The sequence below is a fragment of the Lepisosteus oculatus genome, chromosome 5 (genome assembly GCF_040954835.1).
Source record: "Lepisosteus oculatus isolate fLepOcu1 chromosome 5, fLepOcu1.hap2, whole genome shotgun sequence".
Classification (NCBI taxonomy): Eukaryota; Metazoa; Chordata; class Actinopteri; order Semionotiformes; family Lepisosteidae; genus Lepisosteus; species Lepisosteus oculatus.
The window spans coordinates 2,177,140-2,196,556 of NC_090700.1; the positions used below are offsets into that span (position 1 = coordinate 2,177,140).

Consider the following 19,417-nt stretch of genomic DNA (forward strand, 5'->3'; position numbering starts at 1 on the left):
GTTATAATGATGATGATGTGCACAGCATATCTTAATAAGATTTGTCTGCCTTACAGAATCAGAATGCCTTAGTAGGCCAGGGCCCTCTGACTGCAGGCCTATCACATTCACTACGCTAGCGTCTCATGGCTTGATTACACTTGACACCAGCTTTAATGACGGCTCTCAGCAGGTCTAGGTGGATGAGATTCACATATGAAGACTTTCTGCAGTTTAGCCCTCTGATTAACTTCACACTTAAGAGTCGTACTACTAATGAAATATATTCTACTCAATTTCTTTTGATCAATACTCACATCAATGATTAAAAGCAAAATTTTCACAATTAACTTCAAACTCTTTTGTTAGCCCCATACACACCAATAATCAAGAATTATTGGAGTAGTGTGGGAAATCTGGGCATTTGGAATTTTGAATGGCTTAGTCTACCTCCCTGTTTCCTTCTCTACAGCTGTTTCTGTCAGACTGCAGCTACAAGGGCTGTAATTAGGAGCCCAAGGGCTTTGTGTGCAGGTGTACATGTTAGATTGTGAAAAAAAACTAAACCATTTGCAGAAAACACCAAAAAAAATAGACTTTCAGAATATTAAGATAGAGGTGATAAGGTGAATTGTAAATACATTAATGAAGCTTTAGTTAACCTGAAACGAACACAGTCTACACGTACATTAATTACTTACAGGTATCCTAAATATATACATTAATATTTACAGGTATACTAAAGAGTCTGTTCCCTTCACAGGGGAGGAAAAAGGCCTAAAGTAAACATTCTTGAAACCCTTTGAAGTAAAACTACTTTGAAAACCTAATATCAAACTGAAATACAGTACATAATGATTATAAATAACAATACTGTTAGAACATCACCATTACATTGTTATTACTATTTATTATTGTTTATATTGGTATATCACCACTCATCTGCTTTGAATATTCACTTTTAAATGTTCTACAAGAACAAACATCTCACAGTCAAATAACTATAAAACCTGTAAGCAAAACAAACTGTGGGAGTAGTTATAATGAAGGGAATGCTTATACGTTTTCAGGTATTGATGAAAGACAATTCTGTTGATCACACAGAAAGAAGTTAATATCATATACTGTGACAATTTACCATTCTGAACTAAAAAATACAATTTCTATGCTTGAAAACAGTGGGGTTTTTCTTGAACATGTGAGAAAGAGGAAAAAAAGAGATGCGAGCCTTCTGCTACTGCATTGTATCTTGAGACCTCAATGAGCAGGTCCTTTACAGGCCATGCTGATTTTTTCCTAGGCTCCTCTAATTGTCCGATGTAGGTCTTTTGAGAGGTTTACTTCATTGCTTGTAATCCAAATGGGTTTGCATTAGCCAGGTGTTTTAATTTTGTCCCCAGGCTAGGTCATTTTGAAGTGATAAACATGTTTATCACAGGTCATTAGTCCACTGTATATTACAAATCCCAGGCTATTTCTCAATACCAGCTCATAACAACACCCTGGAGAGATGAAGCAGAAGTGACTCAATCAAGGAAAAGCTCCAGGGGGGGTGGAGAGATCATTAGGACTTAACTAATATGAGATGAGTTAAGCAAAGTAATTATGTCCCTTTTGCCAGTGGTCAGGTATTACCTATGTGGTTTGGCTGAAACAAGGGTGATAGCATTGTCTTTTGTCATGGTGCTTGTTTTAAATTTTCTGTTTCTCTGTCCCATTTCGATGAAAATTCACAATCGGGAACATGGATTTCAATTTTTCTAGGTCAAAAGCATAAAGGCCATGAATAAATGACATGTACTGTAGCTGGAATTGAGATTCCATGAGATGATTGTCATTTTATGGATTACAGATGTGAATTGTCACCATGTTCAGAGAAAGTTAGTAGAATTAAATGGACCACAATGCTGTAAATAACACCCATTTGTCACGCAACAATACATAGTAGCACCGGTAAATTATACTATGGCCTATATTCAGTGGTTCCATAGCTGGATTTATTAAATAGCTAAATAGAAGAAAGTGATATGCCTGCCTCAGTTATAGTTTTGTTGTTTCTTTTTGCCCACATACTGTATGAATGGCTTTGATGACTAATTATTGGAAGGTGGAATTATTAGTGAATGGTGGTCTGCTTTTTTTCTCTTCTGTGGAAAAAAAATTAAAGGTATTGCATTTAAAATTCTTATTCTATACAAGTTTGAATGCTCTAAAACTCAGGTGGTTGTTTTTTTAAAAGAAAAGTGAATTGTGTGTTCATTTAAAATACAAGGCTGTTCATTCATGTTGTGTGATAAATGCACCTGTTTTGGGCCTTACAATCTAAACATTACCACTGCCAGTATTAGCCAACTGTGATTCAAATTCGCAGTCAGCACAGAAAACCTCGCTGAGTATGGCCACCTTTAAGAAAACAACTTGGCAATATAATTTTTTTAAAGAGCAAAATGTATAAAGTCAATCCATATAAAGTAATATTTTTTTAAGATTATCCCTGGTAGGAAATAAAATCTCTGGTGGCACAGCAATACTTTGACAAAACAGATGGATTTCTTTTGTCACTTTTTGGGGGGGCTTGACAAATAATGCACATGGCTGGTTCTCAATATGGCATTACAAATCATTTGATTTAGCATTTACTGTATGTGGAGTTCTTTGATCATATTCTAGTTTTAATTTTTGTGAAAAAAGTGGTGCTTCTCTCTGTGCCTTTGTGCACACACACACGCAGGCATTGTTATTTTCAGTGCTTACAAGAGTACAGGGAGAGAGATGATACTGTAACTGCACCAGGCCCCCGAATCAGGAAAAAAAAAGGCCTGATCTTGAGCTGTTGTGATAAGACTCTGTCTGACCTTTTAGCCCAGAACTTTGTAGCCATTTAAAGCTCGGTTTCCTATCAACATAATTGTTAAAAGTCTTATTGCTAATTTTCTCTACGATGAGTGAAGCCTTAATCCTACTCTACAACTTCAAGTCGTCCATGTAAAGCAGGTGGCTGGACGAAGCACCCTGTTCTCTTTATACATGATGTATCTTAGTTTGTCGCTATTAAGCATATTAGTCAGTGGAACCAGCGACATACAAAATAGCAGTGGTGACAAGGAGTCGCCTTGGAATATTCCCTGTTTGATGGCAATTCTACCAGTCTTGATGCAACCTCCTGCAACTGTAAAGTTGCATCTCTGTTTTCCACTCTCTCATTGCAGCCACGAGGAACCTTACAATTGTTGAACTGGCTCTGTAGATCTTAGATAGAAGGCCTTCTTATAATCAATCCAGGCCATACTAAGTTTGTTATTACCTTTTGTAGTGTCCTCTATTATTATTATTATTATTATTATTATTATTATTATTATTAGTTTGCTGCCTCATAGAGTTGGGGCCTGGGGTTCAGTTCTGGACCTGGGGTACTGTCTGCATGGAGTTTGTGGAGTTTGCATGTGTTCCCTGCATTTGCCTGGGTTTTCTCTGCTTGGGAGTGTGTCTGTGTTTGTGTCTGTGTGTCCCATTACGGGTGTATCCTGCCTGCTTGTCGGAGGGGCTCCTGCTTCTCCATGACCCAGAATTGGATGAAGCACTTAGAATATGGATGAATATAATATTATATTGATGTTGATGTTGATGTATATGTACTATTATTCATAATAATTATGAACAGAACATGTTAGAAAAAGAATAGTGATATTAAAACAACTTGCCAAGGATTCACATCTGACACACTTTTCCTTTTCACTATTTTTTCTTCTGCTTGTTCCATTACATGCTGTGCAGCTCCTTGCTCTTACTTGTGGTGATGCTATGGCAATGATGTAGTGACAAGCACATGGAACTGAGTTGTGATAGAATATGTCCACAGCCTAGCTGATACAAACGTGCTGTAAACTTCTCCAGATAGGCCTAACATATTTTCAAAACACTGAAAGAGGAAAATCTTCACAGCACTAAAGATTTCAGCTACAGTACTGTATGTAATTCTGCTCAAACTATGAAATAATACAAATATACAGTGATAAACTGTAAAATAATAAAAAGAAAAAGAAAACAAAACAGTACAAAAATCATGGTTTTCTCTGGGATCCCAATTCATGATGAATTAACAATGAATGAATTAAACTGCATGAAACAGGGCTCCAAAGTCTAGTAACTGCTATCTGCCAGCTGTTAAAAATGCATTAGTGTAACTTTTAGGAATGTATGGATGCAAAGGATTCAGGACACATTGTAGGACTGACTTAAGGATGGGAAAATGTATTGAAAGATGACGGAAAAGAGAAGCAGCAAAAGAGGCACAGGAAACCAAACACATACTGTATGAGGACTGACTCTGAACCAAGACAGAATGACACTATCTTATTTACTTGGACACAGAGGCCACATCTATACTTATAGTGCAAACTTTACTGTTTTCCTGATACAAATATATACAGTGTAGTCTGTCTTGCTTTTATGCCATTATGAACACCCTGTGTACAATTATATGGATGTGCACCCTGTGTACAATAAAATATGAACACAGTCTGTAGTAAAGATATTCAGATAAAGATAGCTGTAGACATACTGTAAAAATACTGTATAGACATCCTTTGGTTAAAAAAAAAGGCCACAAGGATGAAACATTTGAGAAAAGACTATAACCTGCTTTGGCATTCTAAGTTAAGCAAAACTGAACAAAAATATTCTGTAACGACGTCTCCTCTGTGCTGTAGGTGCAACAGGTGGTCACTTGATTCTCTGGGAGTGTGTTGACAATGACAATTCCCTGCTGGGTCTGCTGTCAAACAGCTTTACAACAACACTGAGTCTATAGCTGGCTTTCTTGTTTAGCAGTGTCTGGGCAATCCACTTCATATTTTGCAATACAGCTAGTGACCTGGAAAGCATGTATGTCAATAACAACCACTAAACAGAAACAAGACTGTCAAGTGCCATATCACCAGTTATATGTGTACCATGAAATCATGGTATGAACAAAAAGGCTCTTATCTGATTACTTTAAATATGTAGATTGTTTTCGGTCTTAATCAGGAATGTGGTCTTTACATAAATCATTTAAAAACAATCTTGAAATGGAAATATAAGGAATACTATATTAAGGAATATAAGGAATATAAGATTAATTATTAATTATAACAGGGGAAAAAGTGTACTAACATACAAACCAAATAAAAGTAGATACCAAATAAAATAAGACCTGCATTATTAGATGGAGGAAAAGTGCAATTAGTACAGCAATTGATAGACTGAATGATACCATCTGAAAAATAATCTTTAAAACCTGACAAAAAGCTTACACAAGCACTCTGCAATACTTCTGCAGAGCCTCTGAGAAATGTCCTTAGCTCAATTCCCAGATTGCTGACAATCCCCACTAGTGTGCTGTTCTTAATTAGGTCACTCTGAGCTGATAAACATGTTTATGACAGGTCATTAGTCCACTGTAGCTTTTCATCTAAGCTATATTCCCTCAACAATAATTTAAATGCCACATGTTGCAGTGGGATAAATCAACAAAGGCACAACTCTGAGGACAGAGGCTATCACCAGGTGATACAACGGATCTACAATAATTAGCCCCACATGGACAGTGCTGCCAATGTATTTCAAATGTAATCAAAAAAGAGCCAAAACATACAATTGCTGTGTAAAACTATGGAAATCTAAATGACAAAACTGGGAGAGATCTTATTTTCTTAAAAAGGCATGTGGTATTACTGTTTAAGTCAATGCAGAAATCTCAGGAATCCCCTTTTGTTGTCTCATAAACCTTATCTGATTTAATGCAAAATTTTTCATACTGAAAATGATCTAATCTTCCACTTTTGTAAAAGACATCAATGTTGGTTTGTCCATCCATCCATTTCTGACCACTTTATCCAATACAGGGTCTCAGAGGAGCCCAAGGCTGACCCAGCAAGCAACAGGTGCAAGGCAGGGCACACCCTGGACAGATAATCACACATAACATGTCTTTGCACCGTGTGCAGAAACTGGAGGAAACCCAAATAAACACAGAGAGAACTGCATCACTGTTTCACTATCGCTAGAACTTCACACAGATACAGGTGCTGTTGCCCCCCAGGTTGGAAACTGAACCCTGGGCCCTGGCAGCAAAGCTAACCACTGCGCCACTGTGCTGCCCACTGTAGTTTTGTTAAAAAAGGCAAAACCCAAACTTCTTTTGAATCTAAAATTAAGGGCTAGAAATGACTGGAATCCCTTTGCACAATGCATTTACAATACAAACACTACTGCAATAATCCAATTATATTCACTAGCTGTATTATTCTTAGGGGGTCATAGTGAGGTACAGGGCAGACGGTGGGATCACACTTAAACAGAAGCCTAGTCTATTGCTGGACTCCTACATACTGTACATGTGGGGGAGGGAGAAGGGGGCATCTAACTCTGGATCGTACCAGCAAGCCTATTCTTCACAGTAGTATTTTTTTGGAGTTGCGTTTTTAAAAAACAATTTTGTCAATAGTTGTATGTATGAGCATTGACAGAAAAAGTGAGGGTAGAGTCCTTGTTCTGATAAAACCCCGGAGCTCTGAGGTAAGACAGGGTAATATTCATATAAGCAAAGAAAGTCTAGGATATCCTGGAAGTACCTTGAGTTTCATTGCAGGTATGACTGAGAGGCTCATCACACCTGCCTTTCTTCAACCTCCTTACAGTAATCCACAAGACAGCAGCTCTGGCTGTGGAACCTTTTGCACAATCCATTGTTGGCCACTTATTGACATATATATTAAATGAAACCTTAAAATATTCTTAATTTATCCGACGGGGACCACTTTTTGATAAGTAAAGTAAAAAATTATGTACGGCTAGTTTCTGATATGCTACACATTGGGGCTGCTGAATCACAATGGCTGCGGTGCATCACCCAGGGTGCTGTGCTTGAGTAGTGTCCCTGTATGTAAACTGATCTGATCATCTCTGGGATGGAGATGCTATATAAATGCAAGGAATTATTACTATTTTACAGTAGTAGTACACTAAACAGAAATGCTTAGCTAGTGTGCTTCCCTAAAGGATTTACTCTTTCTACACAGGGTGTGCGCTAATGAACACTTTGATCATGACAGTGAGGGAATTATTCTTAATTCAAGTTTAAGTCTTTTATATTTTAAACACTTGTATCTTGTAACTTTCCACTCCAACGGTTGTGAAAGTACGTAGCGCTGCTTTTGTCTATATACTGTATGCTGAATTGTTGACGTATGTTACTGTATGTTGCAAGGCATAACTGCAATATGTTCCTGACAGAGTTGCAAAAACAATGAGGAACTTGCTTGACTGCTCTTCACGTGCACAGCCAAAGTCAAATCCCTTTAATGGACAGGTTTTACAGATCTTACTGTATAAAAAGACCACTCTTTGTAATACTTCTTTGAGTCTGGCCTGCAAGAGCTAGGCTCCCGTATGCATATGTAATAAAGAAGACTTCTGCTACACAGACACCTGAATTGCTGTCATTTCTTTGACATAACAACAGTAAAATATAATTGTATTAAAATTGCTGTTCTGTCTTCTTGAATTTCAGTCCAAAAGTATGTAATACTTGAAGCCAATGTAGATGTTATCATTTTTAACGTAGAGGTACTGTACTGTACTCTCACGGTGTAGTTGTAGGATTAAACAACATTCTTGAAACTGGAGAGATGATAATCTTGCCACTGTGAGCTAAAGAGAAATTCCCAAAACTGTCAGTTTGAAGGCTAAACCAACCCAAGTTATCCTTTATCTCAGTGATTCAGACTCAGTGGAAAGTTCCCCTCCAAATGCAGAACACATTAATTTTTTAAACATTATTTCAATACAAGATAAAAGAATATGGATGAGAAGTAAACCCAGTGCAATGAGTTAGGAAGGGATAAAACATGCCAGATTATGGCTAGTTATGCTGATAACAATTGCAGGTGTCTGCAGGTCCCTGGTCTCATGATTCTAATATTCAAGATTTTACTGCAGTAAGACATACTGTAGAAAGAAAGATGTTAGTTTTTAGTTCAAACAAACTAAAAAAAAACACAAAAAAGGTCTTTTTTCTTGCCAAGTACTTTACAATGTCATATGCATCTTTGCATGTTCCACAAACATGAAAAAAGAGAAATGATCAGCAACAGAATTAAAAAATAAATAGCAGTCATAGAGGTTTGTGAGAAAGAAAAGAAAACCACTTTTATTGGTTTACTGGAAGGGACTTACAAGTTCTTTTTTATGCTCAGCCTGTGACGTGAAATACATACTGTATCTGGACAACTGTTTGTCACAGCAGACTAATGCAAGTCTAAGTGGTAGCACGTGGACACTTAATCAATACTGTACTTCCCGGAAAGAGTTTGCAGTGCTTGCAGTTTGCGACTACTGGACCACAGACATTGTGTCCTAAAATGAAAGCAGCTTATTCTCGTTCCTTATTTTTCAAAAACCCTGAATCCCTTTGTGCCTTTAAATAGTAAAATACAAAGAGGATATGTTGTGTAACCTAAAGCAAATAAATTTTATTAAGGACTATTTTTATACCACTTCACCTGAAGACAATGGTGACCTATACAGTATGACAAAAAACTCATAAGATTCTCTTGACTCCGGGTGCTAACAGATGATATTATGTTCTTTGTTTTCCTATTGAAGAAAAAGTACTTTTAATGATTTTTTAGGCCATTAAAACATTTGCTTGAAAATCTTAATTGGTCAAGAGCAAATCCAGTTCACAAATGTGTCCATCACATGCAAGGCTATGTACCTCTAAATGATTATACCTCTAGTAATAAAATGGGGCATCATCTAATTTATACTGAAACGATATCTTAGGGAATATTCAAGTTTGTTAGGTCTTGCATAACTAACATGAACAAGCATCAGGAACTTAATCAAAGGCCTTCTGAACATCTAAATACCCAGTATCATATGTTCTACTGTTTATGTGTCAATTATATCTATTATTTCTTAAATAATTATTTCTCAAATAACAGGGTGCAGGTATTAAGGGAGATGATTAAATAGAAGACAGAATCTATGGGACAGGAGTGAAAACTCAAGTCTGGGTGATGTAATAAGTGGAGTACTGCAGGGATCTGTACTTGGATCAATGAAGGGTTTGCAAAATGGGAAATACAGAGCTAGAAAATGCTCCTTTTGAAAAAATAAGACTTAGGTGTTTATGTTATGTTTATAATTTACATCTTCTAGACAATATGAGGAATTAAAAAGGTAAATAACATTTTGGAATATATCGTTAAAAGTAGAATTTAGATCAATGTTGTATAATTGTATAATACACTAGTAAGGCCTCATTTAAAATACTGTGTGTAATTTTGTTGTATAATAGAAAATATATTGCTGTTAAGGAATCAGTCCAGAGAAGAACAGCCATATACATTTCAGGGCTTAAGGGAATGTCTTATATTTGCAACTATCCCACCATCTTGTTAATATCTGAAAATCTGGCTTTTTAAAGAAATGGCCAGATGAAATCCTTGGATCAATTAACTACTAACTACCAGATGGGCTAGAACGGTCTGAATGCCTGTTCTTATTTGTACACTTTCTTATTTTCTTACTATTTCATCTAGTCATTTTAGCTATTCTTGAATAATGACCTTCACAATTGATTGCAGAATAGGACTGATGCGAACAGAAAGCTAATTAACAGTGCTGTGTCCCTAAGAGCAAAAAATGAATTGACATCATTAACATACTGTACATGAAGGTAATGGCTTTTTAAAGTCACTTGGGACCACACTTTCTTGGGGAATTTTAAGCACCAAAATTAATAAATGGGTCTTTGTCTTCCTATTTTGACTTTATAGATGCAAGAAGTAGAGTTAGAAGATTAGACAGTTGCAGCATTGTGAAATGGCAGTTCGAGTAAGGCTTGTGTTTTAGTGACCATTGCAGGGAATGTCTTTGGAACCAAACACAATTTCCTAGAGCATTCTGGATATCCTCAATGAGGCTGAGGAAATCACGGGTTTGACAGTTTTAGTGATTCTTTAGCTCAAAGGAAGCTAGTTTAGAAAGGTGAGTGTAATATTTCTTCCATTGTCACAAAGCTGCTTGTCCAGATAAGAGTTTCAGTAACTCAAAGCCCATTGCAGAAACCTAGTGTGCAAGGCAGGACTGAGAGATCATGGCTTCTCCTTTCCTGGACTGGATACTAGTGTATTGGAGAGCAATGTCATATTTCATTACACCAGAATATTAAACTCCTCAGCTGTTTATTTTTCTGTTTTTCGGAAATGTAATCACTGTTTCAATTTTGCTTCTGTTTTGTACTGTAAGTATGCAGTGGTCTGTTGTAACAGCGACATCTTGGTGCTTCCCATGAGGAGATACTACACATACAAAAACAGAATCCTTGACCACATGTGTGGTTCCCTACTGTACTAAAATCTGATCTGCAAAATCATATCTTTTAAAATAAAATAATAATAATAATAATAATAATAATAGCTTACACTTATATAGCGCTTTTCTGGACACTCCACTCAAAGCGCTTTACAGGTAATGGGGACTCCTCTCCACCACCACCAATGTGCAGCATAAAAATATAAATACATATTTTTAAAAGATACATTGTGATACCTTGTAAGCATAAAGGTTATTAAGTTAAGCGTTACAGACGTTCCTGAATGACTCAATAAATTAAAGCTTTACACTTGTCATTATTATGAGGAATACATGCTGCAATAATCAATTGATTATTGATTCACAGCAAATTTCCTTATGAATACTTTTCAATTTATTGAACACTTTTGTGTTTACAAAAAAAATGTAATAAAACAATGTTGTTTTGTTCCCTACAGATACTCTGCAACATTCAGAGATGATCATGGAAAACTCATCCCAAGTGACGTCATTCATATTGGCTGCTTATACAGAAATGGAAGATCTTAAATACTTCTATGTTGCCGTTTTTCTTTTATCCTATGTCATAATTGTTTTTGGCAACTTAGTTCTTATAGCAGTGATCTTTGTGGAGAGAAGCTTGCACGAGCCCATGTTTTTTTTTCTTTGCACCTTAGTGTTAAATGGATTGTATGGCAGCACTGCTCTCTTTCCCTCGCTCATGGGTAACATGTTGTCGCAGGTTCGAGAGGTGTCCCGTGCTTGTTGCCTAGCACAGGTCTTCTGTTTACACACATACGGAAATGCTGAATTTACCATTTTGGCACTGATGGCCTATGACAGGTATGTCGCTATCTGTCGCCCATTACACTACAAAAACATCATGTCCCCTTCAAAGGTTTATAAACTTATTATTTTTTCATGTGTTTATCCAATTCTGTCTTTTAGCATCTTTTTCATTGGAACCCTACAGCTGCCCCTATGTGGCAGGGTCATAGAGAGGTTGTACTGTTTGAACTATTCATTAGTTAAACTCTCTTGTGTAGATACAACCCTCTATAATATTGCTGGGCAGATATCAATAATTATTTTTACTCTCCCTCAACTCTTAATGATCCTTTATTCATACACACAAATTCTAAGAATCTGCCTACATTCTTCAAGGGAGTCAAAAATTAAAGCACTGAAAACCTGCTCTCCTCACTTGCTAGCATTGCTGAACTATTCTGTTGGTGCTTTATTTGAGCTGTATCAGACCAGATTCAGCATGAGCCATGTACCTCACGGAGTGCGTATATTACTGTCTCTCTACTTCTTGATAATTCCTCCCATGCTAAACCCTGTTATTTACGGGATAAGTATTCAGGCTATAAGGGTCAAGGTTAGAAAAATATTACATCCAAACAAGATTACGATTTTCTTACTAGAAAAGAAGATGGAGAAAAGAAATGTTATAGACACTTAAAACTAATTCTGGAGGATGAATGACCAGGCAGGGGTGAGTACCAGAATACAAGAAGGATTGCAGAAGGAGCAATGTTTCCCTCTGCCACCACCACCTTTAACCCAAACCACCCCTTGCTAGCTCAGTTTCTTTGCAGATTAGCAATACTTCATTTTATCTTTTGATCTTTTTTAAGATCTGCTTTTTCTTCACGGAATGCTTCCATTATTATTTTTAAAGAAGTACCAATTTGAGACTGATTCTTGCCTAAGAAAATACATTGAACAGTTTGATAATTCAGAGTATGGTAAATTACAAGGTTTCAATAATGTTACATGTGGGTTGAAAGTATAATATGAAAATTACTTTTTCTTATCAAAAGGCAGTAGATAAATGCGATGTTTGGGTATGATTGTTTACATCTAAGGAATACTATTTTTAATTTTGAAAGATATACAAAATTGATTGTTGATTCTAAATTAAAATGTCACATGTATTTCCTAATAAAATGATTAACAATCTTTTTGCTTCATTATGTACTGTCTTCCAAGATGAAGGCCTAGAAACTTTGTCTGCATGTCTGGCATTATGTGGCAGTTGTCCATGGTGGTTTTGAGGCCTGGCACCTTCTCTAGCAACAAAGGATTATTCCTACTAGACTTATTCTTAAATTAAAAAACTGACGACTCTTCAGAAAAAAACTCCTGAACCCTGAGCTCATATTGTAAATAATCATACTGAATAATTTTAAACTACTAATACATCAGCAACAATCACCCAGATGAACATCTTATGCCAAAAGCCATATCACCCTGCAGCTCACAACTGGCAATCCACTGAAGCTCAGCAGGTGTGAACCTGGTCAATACCTGGACGGTAGACCTCCTGGGAAAAACTAAGGTTGCTGCTGGAAGACATATTAGTGGGGCCAGTAGGGTGTGCTCACACTGTGGTCTGTGTGGGTCCTAATGCCCCAGTATGGTGATGGGTACACTCTGTGACTCTGTGGTCATTAAAAATCCCAGGGCTCTTCTCAGAAAGAGTAGGTGTTACCCTGGTGTCCTGCCCCCCTTGGTCTTTACCAATCATGGCCTCTTATTGATCCCCATCTAAGAATTGGCTTCATCACTCTGTTCTCCTCTCCATTGATGTGAGGTGAGCATACTAATGCACTATGGCTGCTGTCACCAGCATCATCCAGGTAGAGCTGCACACTGCCCTAAGAGTGGAGTGCAAGGATTTATCTTCTTCCTCATATAGTACAGAATCCTCCTTAGCAGGCAGAATTTCAAACACAGCTAAAATCAATTCATTTTGAAACACAGAAATAGAAAATAAATTAAACATTATATTAGAAAGCAAAAAACAAATTTAAACAAAAAAAAACTATCAACAAGTTCAAATTAAACATCAGAAACTGAACTTAAAACTTTTCAAACATAAAACAAAACGGGTCATTTTCTCTTACTAAGGGCCAACAGCTACACACTCATCTCCAATGAAATATTTACACTGCAGCTGAGATTGCAATTCTGCTTTTGTACAAAACTTATATATATATATATTTAATAATGCTTACTCTAATTGTAACCTTTCAGTATTCGCACGTGACACAGACCTCTAGAAGCAATTTCTACTTGAAATAATGCCCTCTTAAACACTCTGTAATGGTTTTGTAAGTATAGACAGTAAAGTCCTGGTTCAGGGCCTAAATTGTAACTAAAGCAATATTGGACTGTAATTATTGGTGATAAAGTTTTCTACATGGAATCAAATTCCTTTTCTAAGTGATTTCAAAATGTAATATTGAAGAAGCTTTGAGAGGTTAAAAAGAACAAGTCAGTGAAACTGAAGCACATTAATTTTCATTAATTGAATAACTTAATAATAATAATAATAATAATAATAATAATAATAATAATAATAATAATCCATTTTAGGTTTTCAATGGAAAACGTCATTATACTGTTGCTTGCCAGAAGACTTTTCAACATTGACAGATTAAAGAAAAATGATGTTTTTGATACATATTGTTTGCGATGGAAGCAAGTCTGAGTATGCCTCCCAAATTACTGAAGAATTTGGCCCAGTAGTAAAAAAATAGGAGCCTGTTTTAGAAAGGAGCTGTGCAGGATGTCAGATGTGGAGGAAGAACGATGATTGATTTGAATTATGATTTGAACAACGTAATTTCAGTTATTAGACATTAGTGAATCATTAGTAGACCTAAGAAGACCTGTTTCTGTGCTACACATACAGATCAAAACTGTAGATGTAAACTGTAGATCAAAAATCAAACTGAAATGGTTTATGTGGATTATTTGCAGAGAAATCATCTTGTCACAGAACAGTGAAGACCCATTCTAGTATCTTTGCCAAAAATGATTTCTTAAATAATGACAACTATTCAGGAGGCTCCATTGTAATAGAGAGCTAACAATGAATAGCAAAATGGGTAATTCCATATCTGAATCTGAAGATCTGATATCATTAACTATATACAGGTATGCTTTGGAAAGACTGCATCAAACTCTGAAAGATAACAAGCACTAAATTTGAAAATATATACAGTGTACAGTAGGTGGAATTTCCAACATCCCACACACAGGTATTTTAGTAACTTCAGTTGGAAGCATATCTACAGCGCAGCATATCTGTTAAGGTAACATTCAAGGGAGTATTTTTTGGAATAGGCTCCACAGAGCAGAAAAGCTCAAGTGATTTGCACAGGTGTTGGTAATTAGCAGCACACCCAGCAATTACCTTCATGTTTTCATGTGCATTTGATTTGACATCATAGGACACAATCCCCCCTACAAATGTACAGTTTAAAAGAGCTGAAGATCATAAATGTTCTGCATGAACTTGTACAAAAGCTGCTTCACTTTACCTTGCCTAAAAAACTTAAAGGACAACAAAAATTAAGACAAAAACATTCTACCCATGTAAGCTGCTTACCTTCTGATGGAGACATTTCTATTATCGAACCATTAATGAGGATGGAGTAGTTCCAGTATATTTACTGTGTGCACTAAAGAGGATCTTCGAAGATCTTTTATTATATGATTACTGTATAATTAGTTAATTATGCAGACAAAAAAGTCCTTGTGTTCTTGGTCTTGATGACAATGTCTTACATTTTAATTTCTCAGAACTGGGAACTGGGAAATTGTCTGAATGCATGTTCTCCCTTTAGTCATTAAGGTTCCTGTCTGGTGTTTTGTCTCTCTACTACTTCTCAAAGACATGCTTGCTGGATTTGATTGCAACACCAAAGGGTTCCTTTCTCTGTGGCCTTACAATGGATCAACATTGCATCCTGGGGATAGGTACTGTCTGCTATCCATATTGTAAGTGTCAGTAGTAGCAGAGCCTCTGATGTGGTCAGTGGTGCTACAGACATGCCAATCTCTTCTGTGGTACAGCTCTTTGGTAGACTGAGAAGGCTCTATCACTTAGTGTAGAGCCAGGATTTTGGAACAGTGGGAAGACTCAGTTGCCTGGTGTGAGCTTTTGGTTTTTGGAAGAGTGAAAAGGGCTCTGTGTAATGCCTTTTTTTCTGCTAATCCTTTCATGTCTAATTAAAGTCTAATATGAATCAATATGACCTTACAATGTTTTCTTTGTTTCAGGTTTTACATCAGTCTGAACTGGGATGAAAGCTTTAATATTGTAATCTTGTAAGGTATTCATTTCTGATTTGTAAATTAATTCTTAAAACAACAAATATGCATTTTAGTGAAGAAACAATGGTCATTAATTATTTCTCTCAGGAAATAAACAAGTTAGAATTTCCCATTTATGAACTAAATACGAATTTTTCTTTGCCTGTTTGGAATTTTGCCACATTGCTAAGCACCAATATAACTACTGACATACAGTAGTACTGTAATTCACAGCATGTGAAGCATGGCTGTAAGGGCAATAGACTATTTTTATTGCATGTAAAATATTTAATTTGCAAAATAAGCATAACACTAAAACAATAACTTTAATAATTTTAAATACAGCCATATGGCAACATGGTATATTTCACTGTAATCAGATTAGCTAATTGTTTTATGAACATGTGTAAATTATCATCTTAACATTAATTATTTCATGATTAAAAATGTTGCATTACAGGCACCAGTATCAAAAATCTTTCATGCATTTAGTCATTGTAAAGAGATATTTTTTAACGTTTGCAATAATTCCTGTTCTCACAGGTGACTTCGAGCCATGGCAAATACATCAGATGGGACATCATTCATATTGGCTGCATATAGTGACATGGGAGACCTGAGATATTTAGCTTTTACAGTTTTACTACTGTTGTATCTTGTGATCATCTGTGTTAATATATTGCTGGTATATGTGATCTATGCAAACAGGAGTCTGCATGAGCCCCAGTACTTTTTACTCTGCAGTTTGGCAGTCAATGGACTGTATGGAAGCACTGGCTTGTTTCCATCTTTGTTGTTCAACATTGCATCAGGAAACTATACAATTTCTAGAGTTCATTGTCTGATGCAGATCTTCTGTTTGTACACATATGGGATTGTGGAGCTGACAAGTTTAGCAGTGATGGGTTACGATAGATACCTGTCTATTTGTTATCCTTTACAATACAATATGATCATGTCACCATCAAAAGTTCATAAGCTTATTTTGTTGATCTGGCTGTTTCCATTGGCTATTTTTAGTGTTTTCTTCTTGTACTGTATTCAGCTACCCTTGTGTAACTGGGTCATCAACAAGGTGTACTGCGACAATTATTCATTGATCAAACTCGCCTGTGTTGACACTACCATAAATAATATATTTGGAATAATGTTGATAATTGTTTGCATTGTTTTACAAAGCCTCATTATCCTTTATTCATATGTAAAGATTCTTTCGATTTGCCTGAAATCCTCTAGAGATTCAAGCATTAAGGCGCTGAACACCTGTATTCCCCATCTAGTGACACTGTTAAACTTTGCAGCTGGTTCTGCATTTGAACTAATCCAAAGCAGATTTAACATGAGTCACATGCCTTACATGGCTCGTGTAATATTATCAGTCTACTTTTTAATATTTCCTCCTCTTCTGAACCCTATTATCTATGGAATAAAGACTCAAGCCATAAAGAGCAGATTAAAAATAATGCTATGTGAAAAGATAGGGATCCCTGTGACTGAAACACAGAAGAGGATCAAATGTAATCCCCTAAATTAATTTTTCTGGTACACTGTTTTTTTCTAAACAGGTTTTAGCTTGCCTAACATGAAACATGCATTACTAGTACTGCTAGTATCCAAATTAGTGCTATAAACTTTGAATTGTTACAGAATGAAGATAAATTGCACATTAAAGGTCTGCTGGTTATATACTTACTCTACAGTATGTCACTTGTTTCATTGTTTCTTCTAAAATGATGTCACTTGTCTATCAGTCTTTAGTATGGTATGTCACATAATAAACCTTATTTTTGAATAATTACTACATGCATAGAAATGACCCTCTATCTAGGTGTGAACCCAAGTGCTGCTTAGCTAGTATCTTAAAATAGTTTCAACAGACACATGCAAATCACTTTAATGGCATTATACTGTATGTAACGACACTGAGTTTGTACAGGTGTTGTTCAAGAGGGGCAAGATGAGTGAGAGAATGGCTGAGCACTGTTTTATTATTGTTTTCATTCTCAGACAGTGTCAGTCCATCTGGTCCATTTGAGCAAAGAATTGCTCCCAGTTTAAATGAACTTCCACAAAATTTTCTCTCATGCTCCCTAGTTTGTGCTTCAAAATACAGGAATTTGTTTCTACTTTTTTTCTATAACATTTTTGCATGTCCCATTGACTGAACATGTAAAGTCTTATTCCATGCTGGAAAGAAAAGAAAAGAAAAGCAACATTTTGGGTGTGATTCCTTCTTCAGGTGTCTGAAACACTAGTGCCTGTGTTTCTTTTTCTTTCAGCATGGAATAAACCTTTACCTGTTCCTTTGCAGCCAACATTTGACAGCATGCTACCTCCTTGAACATTTACAAGAGGTTTAATAAAGAATATTGCATATTTTATAAAAGATGTGTTTTTTTTCTAAACAAAACGCCTTTGCCAAAGCCTAGCCACACCTATGTGTAAGAGTCAGATCTTGACTGTTCTAGGCTGTCTTGAGGTTCTAGACCACTCTCCCACATCAAAGATAGCTGTGTTTCCCTCTGTACTTTACCTATTTATGGAAAAACACAATCCACATGAAAATGTTCATAGATTAACCATTTTTAACAAGTCTCCAAGGCCTTCCCCTGTGGTCTCAGAGACTTGGTGATAAAAAGAGACTCTCTCAGTTGGGTTGCAATTGCAGGCTTTGCCTGTAATATCAGGAAATGTGGTCAGTAGATTTTTCCAACCCCGTTTGATTCAGTACCATGATTCAGTTCTGAAGAAAGACTGCATTGTGATAAAGAGTGAAGAAGCTTCTGACACACCCCTAATGGATCTTCTACAGCACATAGCTTTCCATGTGTTTACCACAGAAATACACACCACTACAGAAAAATAATTGTCTGCTTTCCACACTGTTAATTCAGAACTAAAGATCTCTTACTTGAAATGAGGAACATCTTACTGTACGTCAAATCATATCACTCATACAGAGTACTTATGAAAAACATTGGCCATATTTCGACTACATTGTTTTACTTGTATTGTACTGTAGATTATATAGTTAGAGTAAAGACATATACAGCAGATTTTTGCTAGTCTTATAGGCTCTGTGGTTGTTGCAATATTGTTTATATGATTCCAGTTTCTGGCACTGATCATTGAAAAGAATAGCTCAGGAAATAAACAGCAATGAAAGCTTTTATCCTTCACAAGTTATTTAACATACTGTATGATTTGCTTTTTGAATTAGATTTGTAACTATAATGTACTGTATAAAACTGCTTCATAAGGAGTACATAAATATTACATATGTTAGCATAAAGAAAACATAATTGTAAATTATAACTAAAATTTTGAATCCAGGTCTAGTTTTGTGGATTAAACATCATGCTGATAAAATGTGTCCTTATATACAAACTGCACCTGAACAATTAGTAATAGCAAACAAATATTTGGCCTTCTATATTTCTCCAAAATTCCTTCATGAATACTCTTTACGCAACTGGGTATAACAATTCCCCATCAGTGACATTGTGCACCGTAGTCATCATTACGTCACCTGTCATAACGGGTTTCCCTGGACATTTTCATTTCAACAAACCAATTATAAGTGTGGTTTGTTGTTCAGGAATGGAGTATATAAGCACAACACATGGAATACTTCTTAATGCAGATTCTGTACACAAAAGCTCCTTGGTCAAAAGGCTTAAAGGTAAATGGTGTTTTCTTGTTTCTTTAACCCATGTACTACCTTGGTCTCTTCATCTGACTCAGTCTGTGTACTTTTTACAGTTAGACCAGATATTCTGTGACCGTATACAGGACTAAGCAATGCAGTGTGGAAAACGTACAGTAGATTAATAAAAGTACCTTTATTTCTTTATGGAAGACAGAGAGTTATCTTTGCAAATCCATCATTTTTAATTATGATGTTCTTTCATAATTAATTTCTTGGAAATAATGGATCAGTGCCTTCTTTTGTTTTGTGTTTCTGTCA

At 36.0% G+C, this 19,417-nt stretch overlaps 2 protein-coding genes across 2 annotated transcripts; both read left to right on the forward strand.

The window, feature by feature from the left end:
* Positions 1-10,825: 10,825 nt before the first annotated feature.
* On the forward strand, positions 10,826-11,806 carry LOC138239259 (olfactory receptor 52K2-like). The gene has a single exon (XM_069190788.1). It carries the CDS (start codon positions 10,826-10,828, stop codon positions 11,804-11,806), a length of 981 nt encoding a protein of 326 aa, XP_069046889.1.
* Positions 11,807-15,406: 3,600 nt separating this feature from the next.
* LOC102682696 (olfactory receptor 51E1-like) lies at positions 15,407-16,984 on the forward strand. Its single transcript, XM_006627930.2, has 2 exons — positions 15,407-15,470; positions 15,994-16,984. Exon 2 carries the CDS (start codon positions 16,007-16,009, stop codon positions 16,982-16,984), a length of 978 nt encoding a protein of 325 aa, XP_006627993.1. The 5' UTR covers positions 15,407-15,470; positions 15,994-16,006.
* Positions 16,985-19,417: the final 2,433 nt, after the last annotated feature.